Below are 25,370 nucleotides of genomic sequence, written 5' to 3' on the forward strand. Positions count from 1 at the left end.
CCAGAGCTATTTGAAGGGTAGAGTAGACACACTGCTGGAGCTAATTCAATGGGAACGAAGAGCCAGGAGGTGAGGCAGAAAAATGGCAACGAAGTTGGAGGTCATTATAAGATCCAGAAATAGCGGAGACATGGACTTCGGCCCAGGAGAGTGAATTTCTGGCCAGGAACCACTAACAAAATAAAGCTGAAAATCCAGTAGGACAACTCATAAGCTCAGCAGGTAACAGCAGCGGTGGGGGACGGGCTGTAAGTTTAAAGTTACCTTAAAACTTAAAATACTGCAGTGTCAGTGTCACTGTCACCCACATCCCAAGAACAAATTTAAAAAACAATATCTCTAAATGCAGAAAATGATCACATCTCAGAAGCAGCTTGAATGGTTGGGGTACAGCAGCTTATGTAGCAGCTTGGGTCTGGTTTTCTTACCAACAATTAGCATCTCTCTACACCAGTATTAAATTCAAGTTCTGTACTTTTGTACTCACCAGCTATTCCGATGAAAACTATCAGCCCAAAGCAGATGAAAAACACAACAAACACCAGGACAAAGTGCCTCTTGGAGAGTGTATATAATCGCATCGGTGCTACCCTGCAAAGAACAGATCAGCAAGATGTCAATGCAAGAAACAATGAAAGAAAACATCTGGTGTGACCTAAACAAACACAGAGGGATGATGGTGCAAGGCAAGGAAGGTGGTAATGGGACAGGTTAAGAAACAAAAGATTGATCAGGGGTAACTGTAAATGGCAGCAGCAAAACCATTACCAGCACTAGCTGACTGAAAAAATGGGAGCAATGGTTATGATCTGAAGTTATTGAAATCAATGTGGAGTCTGGAAGGTTGTAAAGTACCTTAAGGAGAGATGAGGTGCTGTTCTTCATGCTTACGTGAGCTTCATTGGAACAGTGTAAGAGGCCGAGGTCAGAGTAGGAGTGGGAAGGGGAATTAAAATGGCAAGCGACCGTTGGTGTGACCTAAAGTTGAGTTCATTACAATCTGGTCAGAGCACATCATAATATCCTGTATCACATCAGGACGACCACACTTTATGTCACCAGAGTCTCCTCCTTCAAGACTCTACTTAAAATCCATCTATTTGACCAAGCTTTTAGGCACCCCTCCTAATATCTCCTTCTTTGGCTCAATGTCCATTTTTATCTGATTATGCCTCTGAAGCATCCTAGGACATTTTTTTACATTAGGCTATATTTAAGCTGTTATTGAAGGAAGTGGATTGTAACGTGGTAGCATTGAGGGGGAGGGAGGGAGGAGGAAAGAGGTCTGCCAGTATTTTAGGAAGGAAGCAGTGAAGGAGAACAAAGCCTATAAACCTTTACCATTGCCACCCAACCAAAAAAAAAAGTTTTAGAACAGTGTATGTCTGCAAATAAAGCAGAAGCTAACTATGTAGTTCAAAGAACACACGGCTCCCAGCTCTGTGTCGCTACAGCTGTTGGTGGCCACTCACTCCTGCTCCTATAAAGAAGCAATTGCCACATTCCCAACAGTGACATGAGAACAGTTTAAAAGTGCTTATTGTACTTTTACTATTTTAGTAAACATACTATCACAATAAACACTTTAAACTTAAATTAGTTCCTGAGTCAGTCGAGAACCTGGCAATGGGACCTTTAAAGCAGCAACGATGAGTAGGAAAAATGGACTGCTGAGCAGGGAAAAATGGAACCACTGAGCAGGACACCAGGAGGGAGCAACGAGAAGGGAAAAAGCCATCCACAGAGGATCAGGAGAGGCAGCAGGCAAAAGCAAGTAGGCAAGCAACCTGAATTTCACAAGCCTCAGGAAGATGGTGCTGTGGAAACAGCGCCACCTACCTTGTAAGTGCAAATTGGGAGCTGGAAAGACTCAAAGGTAATTATAACAAATAGGCGTTTAAATGCAACAAATAATGTGGCAGGGAAGTATTACAGGAAATAGCGTTGCACATAAAGGAAGCGCGCACTATATACAAGATGTGCAACTGTCATACACAGTATACATTTTTACATAGACATTAACAGATCTCTGGTAGCATTGCTCATGGTAAGTCAAAAGGAGTAAAACACATTGTTATACAAAATGTATTATTGTGCAACTACGATAAAGCTGTGTTCTTTAAAGAGTGTAATGTCCAACAGATGTTACATAAACATTGGGTGAATTCATTTAAAAAGGTTAAATGCTAGTCAAGCTGGAGGGTAGGACACTTTTTTTTTCACTAGGTCAATTAAGGGATTGCAGACAATTTCTGTACATTACAAAGGACTGTCAAGAGATTTTCTGACAATCAGTCGACATCAGGTGTGACTCACAGCAGGAAGTCAGCACAAAACTAACATTTCTAAATTACTGGGAATCTCCTGTGGGGCTGCTCACAGAAGGTAAGACGGTGGACTGTTTTCAAAAGACAGGGATATTAATACAGTGCAAAGCATAGCAAGTTATTCTTCGACAAACATGTAGGTGTTTGTCCCTTTAAGGTGACCAGGTCTAATTGACATCAAGTAATTTGAATGAGTTCATTAAACAGTCAATTGCTATTCAAGTTTGAGATCAGAACCTTGACTTCATTTCTGGGACTGTTAATAAAGAGCCTGCAGACATGCAGTATTTTCTGTTCATTACCAATGACGTTACTCTTAAAAATGTGAGAGAAACTTGATTGGACAGGAAATCCATCATTCTTTCATTAATACACAAACACATGCAGGTGGTTTTTACTAACCAATTTTCTGAAGATCAGCCAAACGAGGTGATCCGTTGTCACATTTCACTGATAGTGAACCTATATCCAGACACTCTTAGACTTCCTAATATAGTGGGTAATACAAATTAAAGGAGGGAAAAATATATTTTACAAAGATCGAAAAGGTTCATACCACTCCTACACACCTCTGTGGCCACAACAGAATGACAGTAAAAAATTGTCTGCCAGCCCTCCTGGGTGGTGAGTGATGTGGTGCAAAGGGATTTGAAGAGCACAGGTTAAAAAAAAGTTTTAGAACGTTTAGCACTGACTCCAGAGAAAAGGCATACCTACAGTGTCAGCCTTGGCTCAATGGTAACACTCTTGCCTCTGAGTCAGAAGGTTGTAGGTGCAAATCCCACTCGAGAGATTTGAGCATATAGTCCAGGCTGACACTTAGTGCAGCAATCCCTCAGAAGTGCACTGGTTGGAGGTGCTATCGTTAGGATGTGATATTAAACCAAGGTTTCATCTGCCTCTACCGACATAAATAATCCCATGGCATTATTCGTAGAAGAATAGGGGAGTTCTCTTGGTGCCAACAGTTATCCTGCAACCAACACCTTTAAATCAGATGATCTGGTTGTTTCTCATTGCTGTTTGAGAGCCCTTGGTGTGCATAAATTGGCTGCCGCATTTTCTTTCATTGGCTGTGAAGTACTTTGGGAAGTCCTGAGGTCGTGAAAGGTGCTATAAAAGGTATAATCTTAGAATAAGGGGCTGCTCTTTCAAAACTGAGATGAGGAGAAACTTCTTCACTCAGAGGGTAGTAGGTCTGTGGGATTTGTTGCCCCAGGAAGCTGTGGAAGCTACATCATTAAATAAATTTAAAACAGAAATAGACAGTTTCCTAGAAGTAAAGGGAATTAGGGGTTACGGGGAGCGGGCAGGAAATTGGACATGAATTTAGATTTGAGGTTAGAATCAGATCAGCAATGATCTTATTGAATGGCGGAGCAGGCTCGAGGGGCCGATTATAAGAACATAAGAAATAGGAGCAGGAGTAGGACAACTTGCTCTCTGATTTTTCCTGCCAAAGTGCATAACCTCTCATTTTCCAATATCAGCCTACTCCTGCTCCTATTTCTTATGTTCTTACGTAAGCTCTTTCTTAGAATCTAGAATTGAGCCCTAGCCGCAGTCAAACATACCCACTTGGCTTTTATAGAACCATTCTATTAGTCCTCAGTTAGGCCACCTAAATGCAACACCCTTCTGAGGACCTCACCCCATTTTTCTGCACCAACACTAACCAGGCTCTCGTCAGTCCTGAGCTTTTCGTGGTAATAGGAAGCACACCTGATTAGATGGACGATTTCCTCCCAACAAATTAGGAACAGGATCAGGCACTGTTGTGGTTCCCCATGATAAAAATAACCTGCTAGCAGCCATTGCTTGGGCACACACATAAAAAATGACCATTTTGGATGCAGTTCCACAGGAACCTGGCACATGTGGAATTCTACTCTAAGGTCCTGCCGGGGCTGACACACTGGAAAGATGCAGGACTAGGGGTGCAAATGAGATTGCTATCTTCTGGTCTGCTCACAAATCAACCATGAGGGCATTTATTAGGTTTCTGGCCTCCAAATATTTGCTATCTGTTTGCAGACCAAAATTACTCTATGACTAAGAGCACCAAGGGGCTGAGGACACCCCCCTTTTTAAATCCCTTTTAAACTTCTGGCATCATAGTTCAATAATTTGATGGGATGGTTGACTGTGAGAAGTGCAAATCAGAACAAGCAGAAGAGTTTAGGATGTTATCCTTGGGTCTTTTACTGATAATAAAAACATTATTGCCCAATACTTTAAAGTTAGTTTAAATTGCACACTGCAGGCATTAATACAAATCAAGCACACCTTCATGAAAGAGCACAGAAATAAAGAACATGAGAAGGGAGACCATGGTAAATCTAGCAAATAACTTGGGAATTGTAACAGAAGCAAAAATCAAAGTCCTCACAGATAATCAAAAGATTTATAAAAAATATAAATTTGCCTGGAATGTGTATTCTTGTGAACGACATATTTTTATGTGAAGTCACGAATACATAATGAGAATCAGCCTAAGGTGTAAACTGGGCCAGGTGCATCCCTACAATATCTGTGAATGGACTTTTTAAAAGCCATGGTTCAAGAACAGGGTCAAGGTTGAAGGAAGGAAGGATCTAAGGTGACTTCAAACTTTACATATAGCACAGGATCTTCATTCCACCACTGCTTCCCCGATTTCCTTTGCTCCACCATTGGCGACTGTGCCTTCAGCTGCCTAGGCCCTAAACTTTGGAATTCCCTCCCTAAACCTCTCTGCTTCTCTTCCTCTTTTAAGTCACTCCTTAAAACCCACTCTTTGACCAAGCTTTTGATCATCTGTCCTAATATTGCTATGTGGCACGGTGCCAATTTTTTTTTGAGATAACACTCGTGAAGCACCTTGGGGTATTTTACTACATTAAAGGCGCTATATAAATGCAAGTTGTCGTTGTTACTGCTTTTCATATTCTTGTGTTATGACTGTGGGCATGACAATGATATGTGGATGGCCAATTTATTTTCTTATGTTTCTTACTGAAGCAATGCAGTTATTAATTATGTACTGAAATAGACTCTTATGCAACCCAGCATTTGAGTCTATTAGAAAAAAGCAGATCTTTCAACCTGGTTACAAAGAGTACACTCTCAAAAGCACCTTTACCCCTTCATTATCCCCAGGTAAATTTTTAAACAAGCTTTGGCAAAATTAACCTCATCAGTAGGAAATATACCAGATGTGCAAGTAGTTTCTATTAGCCGGATATATTTGGAAAACCAGCACCAAGTGTACAAATTCAATTCCCAGACTATTCTCAAGAGTCCGCAGTGAGACACAAGAATCCCTTCTCCTCCATTAACAGATAATGGGCCTCAGCCTACATTTGATTAATGGAGGAAAATAACTAAATATACAATCAAGTTACATAGAGTCCACAGCAGAGAAACAAGCCATTCGGCCCAACTGGTCTATGTTCCATTTATGTTCCACCCAAGCCTCCTCCCTCCCTACTTCATCCGAGACAGTTTCCTAGAACAATATGTCGAGGAACCAAGTAGGGAACAGGCTATTTTAGATTCGGTATTGTGTAATGAGACAGGATTAATTATTAATCATATAATGAAGAATCCTCTGGGGAAGGGTGATCGTAATATGATTCAAATTCAATGTGAAATTCTGAGTGATGTAGTTAAGTCTGAAAATAGGGTCTTAAATTTAAACAAGGCCAATTTTGCAGGTATGAGGGGTGAGTTGGATAAGGTAGTGAAAGGATTCGCAAAATTTCACATGTTCCCCCCCACCCCGAAGATTTATTGGAGTTATTAAAGAAACCCTGGTGTGACTGTTTTAAAAAATCCAAGGTCTCTCAAAATGGCTGCGGTCAGACACATGGCCGAGGACCGGCAGATTTGAAATTGCATTCTCAACAACTCGGCAGGCTTCGTGTTTCAGACAGGTTTCTTTAAACAATGCAGCTGCATTCTAGCCCTGAGGCAAGCTATCAACATGGCTGGCCAACACATCAAAATTCGAGCAGGAAGTGATCGCAGGACAAAAGGTGAACCATCAAGGTACATTCGGAACAATGGTAAAGCAGTTAGCGAACAGATCGATACAGGAACCGGCCATTATGTAAATGGGCCAGAAATTAGGTCCTTTGTCTTAAAGCAGTTATGGAACTCAGAAATACAGGAATTGGCCATTAATGTAAATGGGCCAGAGATGGGGTCCTTTGTCTTACGTTTCGTGCTTAAATCAAACAATGAAGCAAGCTGATGAGGTATGAAAAAAACCTGTTACCAAGAGGGTATAACTGGGCTTCCCAGTATCTCTCTCTCTCTCTCTCTCTCTCTCTCTTCGCCTGGTGGCCGGGGTCCTGCTGCTCACTAGCTCAGACTTGAGAAGGAAGGCCATCCAGAAAAACCTCGCAAACGCAGCAGGAGGCCAGGCCTTTTCATCTGTTTTCACCGGTGAGCATTAATTTTCTGGCTGCCACAAGACAGCTTAGCATAGGTGTACGGTTGGGGGTTAAAGGGGATATTGCTAAACTTGTGATTTTAGAATTTTCCCTCGATGTGTCTGTTTCTTCCACCCCCGATAAGTGTAAGACTGTATTACATCCATAGCGATTTCTTTCTTTTTTTATCTTCTGTATTATACTGTTTACCTTGTAGTTTTAGTTTTCTTATTAATAAACATTGGTTTTCCTTGTACCAATCCACTGGTCTGTTTGTCTGTCTTTGTTACCACTCGATAAGTCCTCAGCTCAGAATCAGGAATGGGTAAGCGATTCGCAACCGCACTGCGGGCAGGGCAGCTCAGGAAAACATAACTGGCTGACCTATTATAACCCCGAGAAACAGTAAAAAAAAAGAAACCCCTTACAGTAGCTTAGGAAATTAGATTAAAAGATACAACGGTAGATAAGCAATGGCAAACATTTAAAGAAATAATCCATAAATCCCAACAAATATACATGCCTTTGAGGGAATAAAAACTCCACAGGAAAAGTGATCCAACTGTGGCAAACTAGAGAAGTTAAGAATAGTATTAGATTAAAACAGGCTTACAATGTTGCCAACAAGAGTAGTAAGCTTGAGGATTGGGAGAGTTTTAGAAATCAACAAAGGATAACCAAGAAATTGATAAAAAGAGGGAGAAAATTGAATATGAGAGTAAATTAGCAACAGATATAAAAACAAATTGTAAGAGCTTCTACAACTGTATAAATAGGATGAGATTATTGAAAGTAAACGTGGGTCACTTAGAGGCAGAGAAAGGAATTATAATGGGGAATAAGAAAATGGCAGAGACGTTAAACAAATATTTTATATCTGTCTTCACATTAGAAGACAGAAAAGACATACCGGAAATAGTGGGGAACCAAGGATCTAATGAGAGTGAAGAACTTTAGGTAATTAAGATTAGTAAAGAAAAAGTACTGGAGAAATTAATGGGACTAAAAGCCAACAAATCCCCTGGACCTGATGGCCGATATCCTAGAGTTTTAAAAGAGGTGGCTGCAGAGATAGTGGATGCATTGATTTTGATCTTTCAGTATTCCTTAGATTCCAGAACAGTAGAAAATGTAACCCCACTATTCAAGAGAGGGAAGAGAGAAAACAGGGGACGACAGGCCAATTAGCCTGACATCAGTGGTAGGAAAAATGTGAGAATCAATTATTAAGGAGATAGTAACAGAGCACTTAGAAAATCATAATATTAGGCAGAGTCAACATGGTTTTATGAAAGTGAAATAGTGTTTGATAAATCTATTGGAGTTTTTTTTGAGGGTGTAACTAGCAGAGCAGATAAGGGGGAACCAGTGGATGTAGTACATTTGGATTTTCAAAATGCATTCAAGTGCCTCATAAGAGTTTGTTACACAAGATTAGAACTCATGGGATTGGGGGTAAAATATTAGCATGGATTGAGGATTGCTTAACGAACAGAACACGGAGTAGGAATAAATGAGTCAGAGAATCATAGAAATTTACGCCACAGTAGGAGGCCATTCAGCCCATTCTGTCAGTGCTGTCCGATAAAAAGCCATCCAGCCAAATCCCACTTTCCAGCTCTTGTAGGTTGCAGCACTTCAAATGCATGTCCAAGTACCTTTAAAATGTGATGAGGGTTTCTGCCTCTACCATCCTTTCAGACAATGAGTTCCAAACCCCTACTACCCTCTGGGTGAAAAAAAATTTCCTCAGCTCCCCTCTAATCCTTCCACCAATCACTTTAAATCTATGCCCCCTGGTTAGTGACCCCTCTGCTAAGGGAAATAGGTCCTCTCAAGCCACTCTATCTAAGCCCTTCATAATTTTATACACCTCAATTAAATCTCCTCAGCCTCCCCTGTTCCAAAGAAAACAACCCCAGCCTATCCTATGTTTCCTCATAGCTAAAATTCTCCACTGCTGGCAACAGCCATGGACAACTAAAGAGGGAAAGGACAGTATAAGACATAATGAAAGGGCATACAAAAAGGCAAAAAATGGCACAGATCCTAGCGAATGGGAAAGATACAAAGATCAACAAAGGGTCACAAAACAGATAGTAAGAGCTACAAAAAGAGTGCATGAAAAGAAACTTACAAGGGATATCAAAACCAATACAAAGAACTTTTATAGTTTATATTAGGAAAAAGAGGGTGGTCAGGAGCAGTGTTGGCCCCTTAAAAACTGAAAGTGGGGATATTGTCATTGACAATAGAGAAATGGCGGACATGTTGAATAATTACTTTGCGTCAGTATTTACAGTAGAAAAAGATAGCATGCTGGAAATCCCAAGAAAACTAATATTGAATTGGGGACAGGGACTCAATAAAATTAACATAAGTAAAGCAACAGTAATGAAGAAAATAATAGCACTAAAGAGTGACAAATCCACAGGACCAGATGGTTTCCATCCCAGGGTTTTAAAAGAAGTAGGTGAGGACATTGCAGATGCCCCAACTATAATCTTTCAAAGTTCTCTAGATTCAGGAACTGTCCCTCCAGATTGGAAAATTGCACATGTCACTCCGCTTTTTAAGAAAGGAGAGAGAGAGGGAAACCGGGGAATTATAGACCAGTTAGCCTAACATCTGTTGTGGGGAAATTGCTGGAGTCTATAATTAAGGATAGGGTGACTGAACACCTCGAGAATTTTCAGTTAATCAGAGAGAGCCAGCATGGATTTGTGAAAGGTAGGTCGTGCCTGACAAACCTGATTGAATTTTTTGACGAGGTGACTAAAGTAGTGGACAGGGGAATGTCAATGGATGTTATTTATATGGACTTCCAGAAGGTATTTGATAAGGTCCCACATAAGAGACTGTTTGCTAAGTTAGAAGCCCATGGAATCAAGGGAAAAGTATGGACTTGGTTAGGAAATTGGCTGAGCGAAAGGCAACAGAGAGTAGGGATAATGGGTATGTATTCACATTGGCAGGATGTGACTAGTGGAGTCCCGCAGCGATCTGTCTTGGGGCCTCAATTATTCACAATATTTATTAACGACTTCGATGAAGGCATAGAAAGTCTCATATCTAAGTTTGCCAATGACACAAAGGTTGGTGGCATTGTAAGCAGTGGAGATGAAAACATAAAATTACAAAGTGATATTGATAGATTAGGTGAATGGGCAAAACTGTGGCAAATGGAATTCAATGTAGGCAAATGTGAGGTCATCCACGTTGGATCAAAAAAGGATAGAACAGGGTACTTTCTAAATGGTAAAAAGTTAAAAACAGTGGATGTCCAAAGGGACTTAGGGGTTCAGGTACATAGATCATTGAAGTGTCATGAACAGGTGCAGAAAATAATCAAGAAAGCTAATGGAATGCTGGCCTTTATATCTAGAGGACTAGAGTACAAGGGGGCAGAAGTTATTCTGCAGCTATACAAAACCCTGGTTAGACCGCACCTGGAGTACTGTGAGCAGTTCTGGGCACCGCACCTTCGGAAGGACATATTGGCCTTGGAGGGAGTGCAGCGTAGGTTTACTAGAATGATACCCGGACTTCAAGGGTTAAGTTACGAGGAGAGATTACACAAATTGGGGTTGTATTCTCTCGAGTTTCGATGGTTAAGGGGTGATCTGATCGAAGTTTATAAGATATTAAGGGGAACGGATAGGATGGATAGAGAGAAACTATTTCCGCTGGTTGGGGATTTTAGGAGTAGGGGGCACAGTCTAAAAATTAGAGCCAGACCTTTCAGGAGTGAGATTAGAAAACATTTCTACACACAAAGGGTGGTAGAAGTTTGGAACTCTCTTCCGCAAACGGCAATTGATACTAGCTTAATTGCTAAATTTAAATGTGAGATAGATAGCTTTTTGGCAACCAAAGGTATTAAGGGATATGGGCCAAAGGCAGGTATATGGAGCTAGATCTCAGATCAGCCATGATCTTATCAAATGGCGGAGCAGGCACAAGGGGCCGAATGGCCTACTCCTGTTCCTATGTAACATTCTTGTAAATCTTCTCTGCACTCGCTCCAGAGCAATTACGTCCTTCCTGTAATGTGGTGACCAGAACAGCACAAAATACTCCAGCTGTGGCCTTACCAGCGTTTTACAGTTCCATCATCACATCCCTGCTTTTGTATTCTATACCTCAGCTAATAAGGGTGCATTCCGTATGCCTTCTTCACAACCTTATCAACCACCTTCAGGGACCTGTGCATATGCACTCCAAGGTCTTTCACTTCCTCTACCCCTCTCAATGTATTCCCGTTTACTGCATATTCCCTTTTACTGTTTGCCCTCCCTAAGTGCATTACCTCTCACTTCTCCAGGTTGAACTCCATTTGACACTTTTCCGCCCACTCCACCAACCCATTGATATCTTCTTGGAGTCTACAGCTATCCTCTTCACTATCAACTACACGGACAATTTTTGTGTCGTCTGCAAATTTGCCAATCATGCCCCCTACATTCAAGTCCAAATCATTAACATATACCACAAACACCAAGGGACCCAACACTGAGCCCTGTGGCACACCACTGGAAACGGATTTCCATTCACAAAGACATCCGTGACTTTTACCATTTGTTTCCTGTTACTGAGCCAATTCGCCACATTTCCCTGTATCCCATAGGCTTTTACCTTTCTGACCAGTCTGCCATATGTGACCTTGTCAAATGCCTTACTAAAATCCATGTAGACAACATCCACTGCACTACCCTCCTCAATCCTCCTTGTCACTTCCTCAAAGAATTCAATCAGATTTGCAAGGCATGACCTTCCCTGAACAAATCCATGCTGACTATCCCTGATTAAAGCACACCTTTCCAACTGACAGTTTATCCTGTCTCTTAGTATTGATTCTAATAGTTTGCCCACCACAGAGGTAAGACTGACCAGCCTATAATTGTTAGGCATTCCCTCGTACCCTTTTTAAACAACGGTACTACATTTGCAGTCTTCCAGTCCTCCGGTGCCTCCCCTGTATCTAGTGAGGATTGGAAAATGACCCTCAGAGCATCCGCTATTTCCTCCCTGGCTTCCTTCAATAACCTGGGAAACAATCCATCCGTCCCTGGTGACTTATCAACTTTCAAGGATTCCAGTCCCTCTAGCACTTCCTCTCTCATTATGTTTACATTATCCAATATTTCACACCTCTCCTCTTTAACTACTACGTCCAGATCATCCCTTTCCTTTGTGAATACAGAGACAAAATATTCATTTTAAACCCTACACACAAGTTACCCTCATCCTCCCTGATAGATCCCACCTTTTCCTTAGCTATCCTCTTTTTCTTAATGTACTGATTAAACATCTTTGGGTTTTCTTTAATCTTACTAGCTAATATTTTTTCATGCCCTCTCTTTGCTTTCCTTATTTCCTTTTTTACGTCATCCCTGTACTTTCTATACTCCTCTCGGCTTTCTGCTGAATTTAGTTTTCTGTGACAGTCATAAGCTTTCTTTTTCTGCTTTATCTTGCCCTGTATACTTCTAGACAACCAGGTGGCTCTAAATTTGGCAGTGCCACCCTTTTTCTTTGAGGGGACATGACTGCATTGTACCTGTAGAATTTCACTTTTTAGTGCCTCCCACTGGCTTGCCACTGATTTCTCCTCGTAGTTGTGTCCAGTCCACTTCTGCCAAATCACCTCTTAGTTCTGTAAAATTTGCCTTCCCCCAATTTAAAACATTTACTCCTGATTTAACTCTGTCCTTTTCCATAATAAACTAACTGAATTGTGGTCACTATCCCCAATATGCTCACCCACTGTCACTTCACCCACTTGCCCATCTTCATTTCCCAGGACTAAATCTAGAATTGCATCCCATCTTGTTGGGCTTGTCACGTACTGGCTAAAAAAGTTCTCCTGGACACCGATCAAGAATTTTGCGCCCTCTGTGCCCCTCACACTGTTTGAATCCCAGTTGATGTTAGGGTAGTTGAAGTCCCCTATTATTATTGCCCTCTTATTTTTGCACTCAGAAATTTGCCTACATATTTGTTCTTCTATCTCCCTTTCGCTATTCGGGGGTCTATAGTACACTCCTAGTAGTGTGACTGCCCCTTTTTTATTTCTTAGCTCAACCCATGTGGCCTCGATTGATGAACCATTTAGCATATCATCCCTTCTCACAACTGTAATTGATTCTTTAACCAATAATGCTACCCCTCCTCCTTTTCTATCACCCACTCCATCCTGCCTGAAAACTCTATATCCAGGGATATTGAGCTGCCAATTATCCCCCTCTTTAAGCCAGGTTTCCGTCATAGCAATGATATCATGCTGCCATGTGTCTATCTGTGCCCTTAGCTCATCTGCTTTGTTTGTAATATTCCTTGCATTGAAGTATATACCCTTTAACCCCGTCAAATTCCTGTGCTGAACACTATTTAACCTTTGCTTCTTTTGCCTCTGAGTCGCTAACTAGATCACAAACTGCTTTTCTACTTCCCGTTTCCTGGTCTGAATTTATCCTATCTGTACCCGCCCTTTTGGTTCCCATCCCCCTGCCATACTAGTTTAAACCCTCCCCCAACAGAATTCGCAAATGCCCCCGCGAGGATATTGGTCCCGGTTCTGTTTGGGTGCAACCCGTCCAGCTTGTACAGGTCCCGCCTTTCCCAGAATCGGTCCCAATGCCTCAGGAATTTAAACCCCTCCCTCCTACACCATCTCTCAAGCCACGCATTCATCTGGTCTATTCTGCTATCCACTCTCGCTAGCACGTGGCACTGGGAATAATCCTGAGATTACTACCTTAGAGGTCCTGCTTTTTAAATTTATTTCCTAACTCCCTGTATTCTGCTTGCAGGACCTCATCCCTTTTTTTTTTAAAGCCGATGTCGTTGGTACCCCTCGTTGTGTATTCCCTTGCCTTGTTTGCCCTCCCCAAATGCATTACCTCACACTTCTCCAGGTCATTTTTGGGTTGGAAGGTTGTAACTAGTGGGGTGCCGCGGGGATCGGTGCTTGGGCCTCAGCTATTTACAATCTATATTGTAATAAAAGGAGGAGCGAGAGGGGAGAGAGTGGGATCAGTGATAAACGGAGGAGCCAGAAAGGAGAGAGCGGGAGTGCGAACGGCGAGAGAGGAGAGAGGGGGATCAGTGATAAACGGAAGAGCCAGAAAGGAGAGAGCGGGAGTGCGAGCGGTGAGAGGAGAGAGAGGAGAGAGAGAGATCAGTGATAAAAGGAGCGAGAGAGAAGAAAGCGGGAGCGGTGAGAGAGGAGAGAGTGGGATCAGTAATAAAAGGAGGAGCGAGAGAGGAGAAAGCGGGAGCGCGAGCGGCAAAAGAGGAGAAAGTGGGATCAGTAATAAAAGGAGGAGCGGGAGAGGAGAAAGCGGGAGCGCAAGCGGTGAGAGAGGAGAGAGAGAGAGAAGAGAGTGGGATCAGTAATAAAAGGAGGAGCGAGAGAGGAGAAAGAAGGGAGCGCGAGCAGCAAGAGAGGAGAGAGTGGGATCAGTGATAAAAGGAGAAGCGAGAGAGGAGAAAGCGGGAGCGCGAGCGGCAAGAGAGGAGAAAGTGGGATCAGTAATAAAAGGAGGAGCGGGAGAGGAGAAAGCGGGAGCGCAAGCGGTGAGAGAGGAGAGAGAGAGAGAAGAGAGTGGGATCAGTAATAAAAGGAGGAGCGAGAGAGGAGAAAGAAGGGAGCGCGAGCAGCAAGAGAGGAGAGAGTGGGATCAGTGATAAAAGGAGAAGCGAGAGAGGAGAAAGCGGGAGCGCGAGCGGCAAGAGAGGAGAAAGTGGGATCAGTAATAAAAAGGAGGAACGAGAGAGGAGAAAGCGGGGGAGAGAGAGGAGAGAGAGGGATCAGTGATAAAAGGTGGAGTGCGAGAGGAGAAAGCGGGAGCGCAAACGGTGAGAGAGGAGAGAGAGAAGAGAGTGGGATCAGTAATAAAAGGAGGAGCGAGAGAGGAGAAAGAAGGGAGCGCGAGCAGAAAGAGAGGAGAGAGTGGGATCAGTGATAAAAGGAGAAGCGAGAGAGGAGAAAGCGGGAGCGCGAGCGGCAAGAGAGGAGAAAGTGGGATCAGTAATAAAAGGAGGAGCGAGAGAGGAGAAAGCGGGAGCGCGAGCGGCAAGAGAGGAGAAAGTGGGATCAGTAATAAAAGGAGGAGCGAGAGAGGAGAAAGCGGGGGAGAGAGAGGAGAGAGAGGAGAAAGCGGGGGAGAGAGAGGAGAGAGAGGAGAGAGAGGGATCAGTGATAAAAGGTGGAGTGCGAGAGGAGAAAGCGGGAGCGCAAGCGGTGAGAGAGGAGAGAGAGATAGAGAAGAGAGTGGGATCAGTAATAAAAGGAGGAGCGAGAGGAGAAAGCGGGAGCGCGAGCGGCAAGAGAGGAGAGAGTGGGATCAGTGATAAAAGGAGAAGCGAGAGAGGAGAAAGCGGGTGCGCGAGCGGCAAGAGAGGAGAAAGTGGGATCAGTGATAAAAGGAGGAGCGAGAGGGGAGAAAGCGGGAGCGCGAGCGGTGAGAGAGGAGAGAGAGGGATCAGTGATAAAAGGTGGAGCGTGAGAGGAGAAAGTGGGAGCGCAAGCGGTGAGAGAAAAGAGAGTGGGATCAGTGATAAAAGGAGGAGCGAGAGAGGAGAAAGCGGGAGCGGTGAGAGAGAAGAGAGTGGGATCAGTGATAAAAGGAGGAGGGAGAGAGGAGAAAGCGGGAGCGCGAGCAGCAAGAGAGGAGAAAGTGGGATCAGTGATGAAAGGAGGAGAGAGTGGGATCAGTGATAAAAGGAGGAGAGAGTGGGATCAGTGATAAAAGGAGGAGAGAGTGGGATCAGTGATAAAAGGAGGAGAGAGTGGGATCAGTGATAAAAGGAGGAGAGAGTGGGATCAGTGATAAAAGGAGGAGAGAGTGGGATCAGTGATAAAAGGAGGAGAGAGTGGGATCAGTGATAAAAGGAGGAGAGAGTGGGATCAGTGATAAAAGGAGGAGCGAGAGAGGAGAAAGCGGGAGCTCGAGCGGTGAGAGAGAAGAGAGTGGGATCAGTGATAAAAGGAGGAGCGAGAGAGGAGAAAGCGGGAGCGGTGAGAGAGAAGAGAGTGGGATCAGTGATAAAAGGAGGAGCGAGAGAGGAGAAAGCGGGAGCGCGAGCGGTGAGAGAGAAGAGAGTGGGATCAGTGATAAAAGGTGGAGAGAGAGGAGAAAGCGGGAGCGTGAGTGAAAACACACCTAAAGTGATGTCAGCACAAACAAAGGAGCTGATTGGAGAGTAGCTGGTGTGGTTTTGTTTTAAAGTCTTTAAGTGTATTTTTGATAAATTTAGTTAATATAATAGAAGCATGGCAGTGTCCCTCAGTCCCATCGAATGCACATCCTGTGCCATGTGGGAACTCTAGAACACTTCCCGTGTCCTGGACAACCACAGGGGCAGGAAGTGTCGTCAGGTGGAGGAGTTCGAGCTCCGGATTTCAGAGCTTGAGCAACAGCTGGCATCACTGCAGTGCATCCACAAGGCTGAGACCTACGTGGATAGCACGTTTCTGGAGGTGGTCACCCCGCAGCTTAAGGCAGTGCAGGCAGAGAGGGACTGGGTGACTGCCAGACAGACAAGGTGGACCAGAAAGCTAGTGCAGGAATCCCCTGAGGGCATCTCGCTCTCTAACCAGTGAATACTGGTGGGGGTTCCTCTGAGGATCGCAGCCAGAGCCAAGTCCATGGGTGGCTCAGCTGCAAGGGGTTGGGGGGGGGGGGGTGTGGTGGTGTAAGAGAAAGGTCAGGAGAGCAATAGTCATAGGGGATTCAAGAGTTAGGGGAACAGACAGGAGTTTCTGTGGCCGCAGACGTGATTCCAGGACGGTATGTTGCCTCCCTGGTGCCAGGGTCAAGGATGTCACTGAGCAGCTGCAGGACATTCTGAAAAGGGAGGATGAACAGCCAGAGGTCGTGGTCCATATTGGTACCAACGATGTGAGTAGAAAGAGGGATGAGATCCTGCAGGAAGAGTTTCGGGAGTTAGGAAAGAGATTAACAAGCAGGAACTCAAAAGGTAGTAATCTTCGGATTACTCCCTTGTCACGTGCAAGTGAGCATAGAAATAGGAAGATAGAGCAGATGAATGTGTGACTGGAGATATTGTGCAGAAGGGAGGGCTTTAGATTCCTGGGGCATTGGGACCAGTTCTGGGGGAAGTGGGACCTGTAAAGGCCGGACGGGTTGCACCTCAACAGAGCCGGGACCAATGTTCTTGCAGGGAGGTTCGCTTTTTCTTCGGGGGGGGGGGGGGGGGGGGGGGGGGAAGGAAGGAGGGTTTAAATTAATTTGGCAGGGGGTTGGTCACCAGGATGTAGCATTGGAAAGGAGAAACAAGGTGCACAAAAGGATTGGGAGAGACAGATAGCACTAGAGTAAGAAATAGCTCAGTATTAGGTGGGATCAGACTAAGAGAGAATGCAAGGAGGTCTAAGATAGGTTTACCGTGCATGTGTGTAAATGCACAAAGTGTAGTAAACCACCTTGGTGAGCTGCAGGCGCAATTAGCCACATGGGAATACAATGTTGTGGTGATAAAACAGACAAGGCTCAAAAAAGGGCAGGATTAGGCACTAAATATTCCTGGATACAAGGTGTTCAGGAAAGATAGGGAAGGAAAGAAAGGAGGGGGGAGTTGGCAGTTTAGATTAAGGGAAATATTGCAATGCTGGAGAGAGGGGATGTCCTGGAGGGGTCAAGGACAGAATCTATTTGGCCGGAGTTAAGAAACAATAGAGGCGCCATTATACTACTGGGGGCAGTCTATAGGCCACCAACTAGTGAGAAAGATATAGAGGAGCAAATTTGCAGGGAAATTAGAGAGGTGCAAGAGTCATAGTAGTGATAATGGGGGACTTTAGCTATCTTAATATAGTTTGATAGTAATAATGTAAGGGGCAGAGAGGGGGAGGAATTTTTGAAGTGTGTTCAGGAGAACTTACTTGACCAGTACTTTTCCAGCCCATCAAGAAAGGAGGCATTGCTGGATCGGGTCCTGAGAAATGAGGTGGGCCAAGTGGAGCAAGTGTCAGTAAGGGAACATTTCGGGAACAGTGATCATAATATCATAAGGTTTAGATTGGCTATGGAAAAAGACAAGGTGCAATCTAAAGTAAAAATACTCAACTGGAGGACGGACAATTTCAAAGGGATGAGAACAGATCTGGCCTGGGTAAACTGGAATCAAAGATTGGCAGGCAAAACTGTAATTGAACAATGGGTGGCCTTTAAAGAGGAGATGGTTCGGGTACAGTCTAGAGGCATTCCAAAGAGGGAAAAGGTAGGGCAATTAAAACCAGAGCTCCCTGGATGACAAAAGAGGTAGAGAGTAAGATGAAGCAAAAAAAAGGGGCATATGACAGATGTCAGGTTGATAATAAAAGTGAGAACCAGGATTAATATAGAAAGTTCGGAGGGGAGCCGAAAAAGGAAATAAGGAGGGGCAAAGAGAGAGTACGAGAATAGACTGGCGGCTAACATAAAAGGGAATCCAAAAGTCTTCTATAGGCATGAAAACAGTAAACGGGTAGTAAGAGAAGGGGTGGAACCGATTAGGGACCAAAAAGAACATCGACGTATGGAAGCAGAGGGCAAGGCTGAGTTATTAAATGAGTACTTTGCATCTGTCTTTACCAAGGTAGAAGATGCTACCAAAGTCACAGTAAGTGAAGAGGTAGTTGAGATACTGGATGGACTAAAAAAGGAGGTACTAGAAAGGCTAGCTGTACTTAAAGTAGATAAGTCACCCAGTCAGGATTAAATGCATCCTAGGTTGCTGGGGGAAGTAAGAGTGGAAATTGCAGAGGTACTGGCCATAATCTTCCAATCATCCTTAGATATGGGGGTGGTGCCAGACGACTGGGGAATGGCAAATGTTACACCCTTGTTCAAAAAATAATCCGGGAGAAAATTAACAGTCACTTGGACAAGTGTGGATTAATTAAGGAAAGCCAGCACAGATTTGTTAAATGCAAATCGTGTTTAACCAACTTGATTGAATTTTTTGATGAGATAACAGAGGGGTGATGAGGGCAATGCGATTGATGTGGAGTATATGGACTTCCAAAAGGAGTTTGATAAAGTCCCACATAGTAGGCTTGTCAAATTTGAAGCCCATGGAATAAAAGGGGCAGTGGCAGCATGGATGCAAAGTTGGCTCAGTAATAGGAAATGGAGAGTAGTGGTAAACGGTTGTTTTTCGGACTGGAGGGAGGTATACAGTGGTGTTCACCAGAGGTTAGTACTAGGACCATTGCTTTTTTTGATATATATTAATGACTTGGACTTGGGTGTACAGGGCACAATTTCAAATTTGCAGATAACACAAAACTTGGAAGTGTAGTAAACAGTGAGGAGGATAGTGATAGACTTCAAGAGGATATAGACAGGCTGGTGGAATGGGCGGACATGTGGCAGATGAAATTCAACGCAGAAAAGTGTGAAGTGATACATTTCGGTAGGAAGAACAAGGAGAGGCAATATAAACTAAAGGGTACAATTCCAAAAGGGGTGCAGGAACAGAGAGATCTGGGGCTATAAGTGCACAAATCGTTGAAGGTGGCAGGGCAGGTTGAGAAAGCATACGGGATCCTGGGCTTTATAAATAGAGGCATAGAGTACAAAAGTAAGGAGGTTATGATGAACCTTTATAAAACATTGGTTCGGCCACAACTGGAGTATTGTCCCCAGTTCTGGGCACCGCACTTTAGGAAGAATGTGCAGGCCTTAGAGAGGTTGCAGAAGAGATTTACTGGAACGATTCCAGGGATGAGGGACTTCAGTTATGTGGAGAAGTTGGGGTTGTTCTCCTTAGAGCAGAGAAGGTTGAGAGGATATTTGATAAAGGTATTCAAAATCATTAAGGACATTCTGGACAGCGTAGAGAGAAACTGGTCCCATTGGCGGAGGGGTCAAGAAGCAGAGGACATAGATTTAAGGTGATTGGGAAAAGAACCAAAGGCAACATGAGAAAAAAACTTTTCTTTTTTTTAAAAACACAGTGAGTGGTTGTGATCTGGAATACACAGCCTGAGGGGGTGGAGAGGCAGATTCAATCGTGGCTTTCAAAAGGGAACTGGATAAGTACTTGAAGGGAAAAAGTTTGCAAGGCTACTGGGATAGGGCAGTGAAGTGGGACTAGCTGGACTGCTCTTGCAGAGAGCCTGCACGGAGTCAACGGTCTGAATGGCCTCCTTCCGTACTGTAAACATTCTATGATTCTATGATATTAATGACTTAGATAAAAGGGACCAAGTGTAATGTATCCAAGTTTGCTGACGATACAAAGCTAAATGGGAAAGTAAGCTGGTGGAGGATGCAAAGAATCTGCAAAGGGATATTGACAGGTTAAGTGAGTGGACAAGAAAGGTGGCAGATGGAGTATAATGAGCGGAAATGAGAGATTATTCACTTCCATAAGAAAAATAGAAAAACAGAATATTTTTTAAATAGTGAGAAATTATTAAATGTTGGTGTTCGGAGGGATTTGGGTGTCCTTGTACATGAAACACAAAGTTAACATGCAGGTACAGCAAGCAATTAGGAAGGCAAATGGTATGTCTGCCTTTATTGAAAGGGGGTTGGACTTCAAGAGTAAGGAAGTCTTGCTGCAACTGTACAAGGCTTTGATTAGACCACACCTGGAGTACTGTGTACAGTTTTGGTCTCCTTACCTAAGGACGGACATACTTGCCTTAGAGGTTCACTGGATTGATTCCTGGGATGAGAGGGTTGTCCTATGAGGAGAGATTGAGTAGAATGGGCCTATACTCTCTGGAGTTTAGAAGAATGAGAGGTGATGTCATTGAAACATAAGATTCTAAGGGGGCTTAACAGGGTAGATGCTGACAGGATATTTCCCCTGGCTGGAGAGTCTTCAAACAATAGACTGCAAAGGAGAAACTCGATTTATGATAGTTGAACAAACATTACAAATTAATGCCTCAGAATTGCTCTATACCGTTTAGAACTTTTAATAATAATGCAATAGTCAATAAAATGAAGTGCTCATAGTTAAAAGTAGCACATTAATTCTGCTTTCGATTTAGGATATAATCATACAGACTAAATTATCTGTCTATGTTATTCAGTAGTGACATCCTGCATCGTACGGCTGTAGCATTGGACTATTAACTATGGTATTATCTCAGGTTGCAAAATGCAATAAGCTTTAGTCTGATGACTTGGGTTTAAAACATTGTCTGAACCCTTAAAGCAGGAGTGTTGAAGTTTTTGGTCATTGCGAGTCTTATTAGCCACATTTAAAGTTCTGACCAATGTTCCCATCTCAAGCTGCCAATACAGAAGATCTGACTTAGGATTTGTCCATCCTTGAAGCAAGTACGGCCAACCCTTTCCAAATTTCTAGGTCCATGAAATTCAAACGAGACAAGCCAATGGGTAAGAAATAAAAGTGGAAGACAACTCAGCTGTCTAGGTTTAGAGGGACAAAGTGCCTGGACTCAGACCATAGTTTGGACATCCCTACCCTAGCATAAATCAACTTTTCCCAAAAACATTGATTGGATTAGGTGGAAAGCATGACACTAGTTGTGCTAGGTTTATTGCAAGGAATAGCTTTTTCCCATTCCATGCTTTCTTATTAGTAAATTCCAGCCTCACGTGATCATGCCCAACCATCCAAAACTCCAAATACATTATAGTGGCGTTGGGATTTTGTTTATTAAGCTGCCTGAAAAGGTAAAAACTGAGCAAACCAGGTATCCACTCAATCTTATAGTACTTAGAACTGTTCTGTACAACGCAGGAAGCACATACTACTAGGATTGGTCAACAATAAGGTCACACCCATAATGAATAACCTTCATGGAATTATTTTGTTTGATATATGGGCACACAGGTTGTTCAAATACCAATAGGTATAGCTGATACACAGTATTACAGACAAAGTCAGCAGCACATATGTTGTTATGGTCTTGCTGGGAAAAGTAAACATTCTGTTTTAAAATTTTCCTGCCTAAGAAGGATCTTCTTGAAACCAACTATCAGAGATCTCCCAGCCAGGAAATGGCCACGCCACAAACATTATGTCGCAAGTAAATGTCATTATGTTAGGTAGAAATTGGCATTTTTCCCAATCCCAGATGCTAAACTCAGCATTCCATCATAGGAACATAGGAACAGGAGTAGGCCATTCAGCCCCTCGTGCCTGCTCCGCCATTTGATAAGATCATGGCTGATCTGTGATCTAACTCCATATACCTGCCTTTGGCCCATATCCCTTAATACCTTTGGTTGCCAAAAAGCTATCTATCTCAGATTTAAATTTAGCAATTAAGCTAGTATCAATTGCCGTTTGCGGAAGAGAGTTCCAAACTTCTACCACGCTTTGTGTGTAGAAATGTTTTCTGATCTCGCTCCTGAAAGGTCTGGCTCTAATTTTTAGACTGTGCCCCCTACTCCTAAAATCCCCAACGAGCGGAAATAGTTTCTCTCTATCCACCCTATCCGTTCCCCTTAATATCTTATAAACTTCGAACTTCAATCAGATCACCCCTTAACCTTCGAAACTCTAGAGAATACAACCCCAATTTGTGTAATCTCTCCTCGTAACTTAACCCTTGAAGTCCGGGTATTATTCTAGTAAACCTACACTGCACTCCCTCCAAGGCCAATATGTCCTTCCAAAGGTGCGGTGCCCAGAACTGCTCACAGTACTCCAGGTGCGGTCTAACCAGGGTTTTGTATAGCTGCAGCATAACTTCTGCCCCCTTGTACTCTAGTCCTCTAGATATAAAGGCCAACATTCCATTAGCTTTCTTGATTATTTTCTGCACCTGTTCATGACACTTCAATGATCTATGTACCTGAACCCCTAAGTCCCTTTGGTCATCCACTGTTAACGTTTTACCATTTAGAAAGTACCTTGTTCTATCCCAACTCTCTGTCGCCTTTCGCTCAGCCAACTTCCTAACCAAGTCCGTACTTTTCCCTTGATTCCATGGGCTTCTATCTTAGCTAACAGTCTCTTATGTGGGACCTTGTCAAATGCCTTCTGGAAGTCCATATAAATAACATCCATTGACATTTCCCTGTCCACCAGTTCAGTCACCTCTTCAAAAAATTCAATCAGGTTTGTCAGGCACAACCTACCTTTCACAAATCCATGCTGGCTCTCTCTGATTAACTGAAAATTCTCGAGGCGTTCAGTCACCCTATCCTTAATTATAGACTCCAGCATTTTCCCCACAACAGATGTTAGGCTAACTGGTCTATAATTCCCCGGTTTCCCTCTCTCTCTCCTTTCTTAAAAACGGAGTGACATGTGCAATTTTCCAATCTAGAGGGACAGTTCCTGAATCTAGAGGACTTTGAAAGATTATAGTTAGGGCATCTGCAATGTGCTCACCTACTTCCTTTAAAACCCTGGGATGGAAACCATCTGGTCCTGGGGATGTGTCACTCTTTAGTGCTATTATTTTCTTCATTACTGTTGCTTTACTTATGTTAATTTTATCGAGTCCCTGTCCCCGATTCAATACTAGTTTTCTTGGGATTTCCTCTTTTTCTACTGTAAATACTGACGCAAAGTAATTGTTCAACATGTCCACCATTTCCCCATTGTCAATGACAATATCCCCACTTTCAGTTTTTAAGGGGCCAACACTGCTCTTGACCACCCTCTTTTTCCTAATATAACTATAAAAGTTCTTCGTATTGGTTTTGATATCCCTTGCGAGTTTCTTTTCATACTCTCTTTTTGTAGCTCTTACTATCTGTTTTGTGACCCTTTGTTGATCTTTGTATCCTTCCCATTCGCCAGGATCTGTGCCATTTTTTGCCTTTTTGTATGCCCTTTCCTTATGTCTTAGTTCAAAACCATTTTTCTTCACTTGCTCATGAACTTTTCAATAGCATCACTGCAGCAGGATTGGTACAGGAATAGGAAAGGTGCAAATCATTCCTCATTAAAACGGTAGAGTTTCCACAAGGCTGCTTCTGGACTAGCAACCTTATAATGAAAATCCCCTGTCCCCAAAACAGCATTTACCTTTAAGGAGTTGCATAGTCCTTAGAATGACTTTATTGTAAGAGATTGCACAAGGAGTCCTGATTGCAACTGAAGAGGGTCAGACAAAGAATAAGGTTCACTGGGAAAAACATAATGTAGCTTGAGGGGAAAGTTCAAAGCACTGAATTTGCACTGACTTATGAGTTCACATAAAAATGGTTTTATTTCTGATGCTGTCAAGTTTTCTCTTGTTGATGACAGTGGATATGATAGATTAATGCCTTTTCCATCAGTTCACCAAGATGAAATCACTAAACAGGTGGTAGTAGCTCTATCCATATGCCCAGCTGTTCACTGGACAGTGGAAACTACACTTTTCCAGTTAATAAGAGACAAAGCTACTCCACGATTACACACAAGAAAATTCACAAAGGAAACTAAAAATATTGAGTAGCACCTTTTCCTCACTTGGGAAACATGAGAATCGGATCCTACAATCCCCCTATTGTTGCAGAAGGGTTCTCACTTCTACTGCTCTACTTGGAAGTCCAGTCCAAGGGTTAATCACTGCGTGAAGTAGAACTTCCTGATTTCAAATCTAAAGTCACCTTTTACTAGTTAGTGTTCCCTCGCCTTACTCCCACAAGTTAAATATTCCGCATTTACCTTTTCCATGCTACTTGATATCTTAAACATCTCAATAGGACCACATTTGGGACAGCTTTTCAAGCTGAAAACCTCCAATCTCCCAACACTCAGACCCCTTCACTCATTGATTTAACCTCCAAACTTCAACCCTCAGGTCCGGTCCCTTCTCAGGTGTGCGCTCACGGCTGGAGGCCTCCCACACACACCCAGTGGCCGGGTATCCTGCCCTGAGAGGAGAGCAGGCTGCCACTCAGGATCTTTAAATTCCCCAACCCCAGGAACACCGGCCTAGGGACGGTCCCGGTACCCCGACCTAGTGCCCCCTACCTCGAGATAAGTGACGCTCCCTCCCCTTGCCCCACACAGTGTGAAGCCCTGGCTTGGCCCTGCTCCCCGGCCTCGGGTACAGACACTCACAGCTCCATGATCCCGAATATACTCGGCCGATTCCTTCAGCTCAGCTCTGCCCCAGCAACCGCCGCCGCCGCCACCGCCACCTCACAACTGCCACACGCATAACCTCCACGTCATCGCGTCGACGCGCAAACGACGTCGCACCGGCCAAAAGGCTGCACTGGGAGCCGGTCCCATCACATGAGAGGGGTTGGCCTGTTCCTCTCAATGGTGGCAGGTTGTTAATGCAACTTACGCTGGTGTTTAATGGTACTGCTCGCCTGGAGACTTTTAGAAAATCCAGTTATCCATTTCATTTTGACTTGTTTTCTTTAAATTGATAACTCTTCTGCACCCAATAAACAACATTTAGTTAAAGGTCAGCTTGATCCAATGGGAACACTCTCAGTCAAGACAAACATTTGTGGATGGAAGTCCTGCCCTCCTCACTTGCCATTCACATATATACACTTCCAGCAAGGGTTTGCTGGTGAGCAATTGGGAAAGGGAATGCTGGCCAATTTTACCTCCCTAACTGAAGGAACTCGTAGCCAATTGCAACACGCTTATTAGCAACCCCACCGAGAGCAGCTAACTCAGCACTGACCAAATTCCAAGTCTGTATGGCTCGCTAACCTCAAAATTAACT

The 25,370-nt window shown here is 43.4% G+C and overlaps 1 protein-coding gene across 1 annotated transcript in view; it reads right to left on the reverse strand.

Moving 5' to 3' along the window:
• The window catches only part of tmem181 (transmembrane protein 181), a 97,785-nt gene extending 72,954 nt beyond the window's left edge, over positions 1-24,831 (reverse strand). The window contains exons 1-2 of the mRNA XM_067989151.1: positions 24,746-24,831; positions 488-591 (exon numbers count right to left, since the gene is read on the reverse strand). Coding sequence (XP_067845252.1) covers positions 488-591; positions 24,746-24,753 — 112 coding nt within the window. The 5' untranslated portion in view covers positions 24,754-24,831. The remainder of the gene's footprint in view (positions 1-487; positions 592-24,745) is intronic.
• Between the last annotated feature and the right edge of the window lie 539 nt (positions 24,832-25,370).

This window comes from Heptranchias perlo, chromosome 8 (assembly GCF_035084215.1).
Source record: "Heptranchias perlo isolate sHepPer1 chromosome 8, sHepPer1.hap1, whole genome shotgun sequence".
NCBI classification, from domain to species: Eukaryota; Metazoa; Chordata; class Chondrichthyes; order Hexanchiformes; family Hexanchidae; genus Heptranchias; species Heptranchias perlo.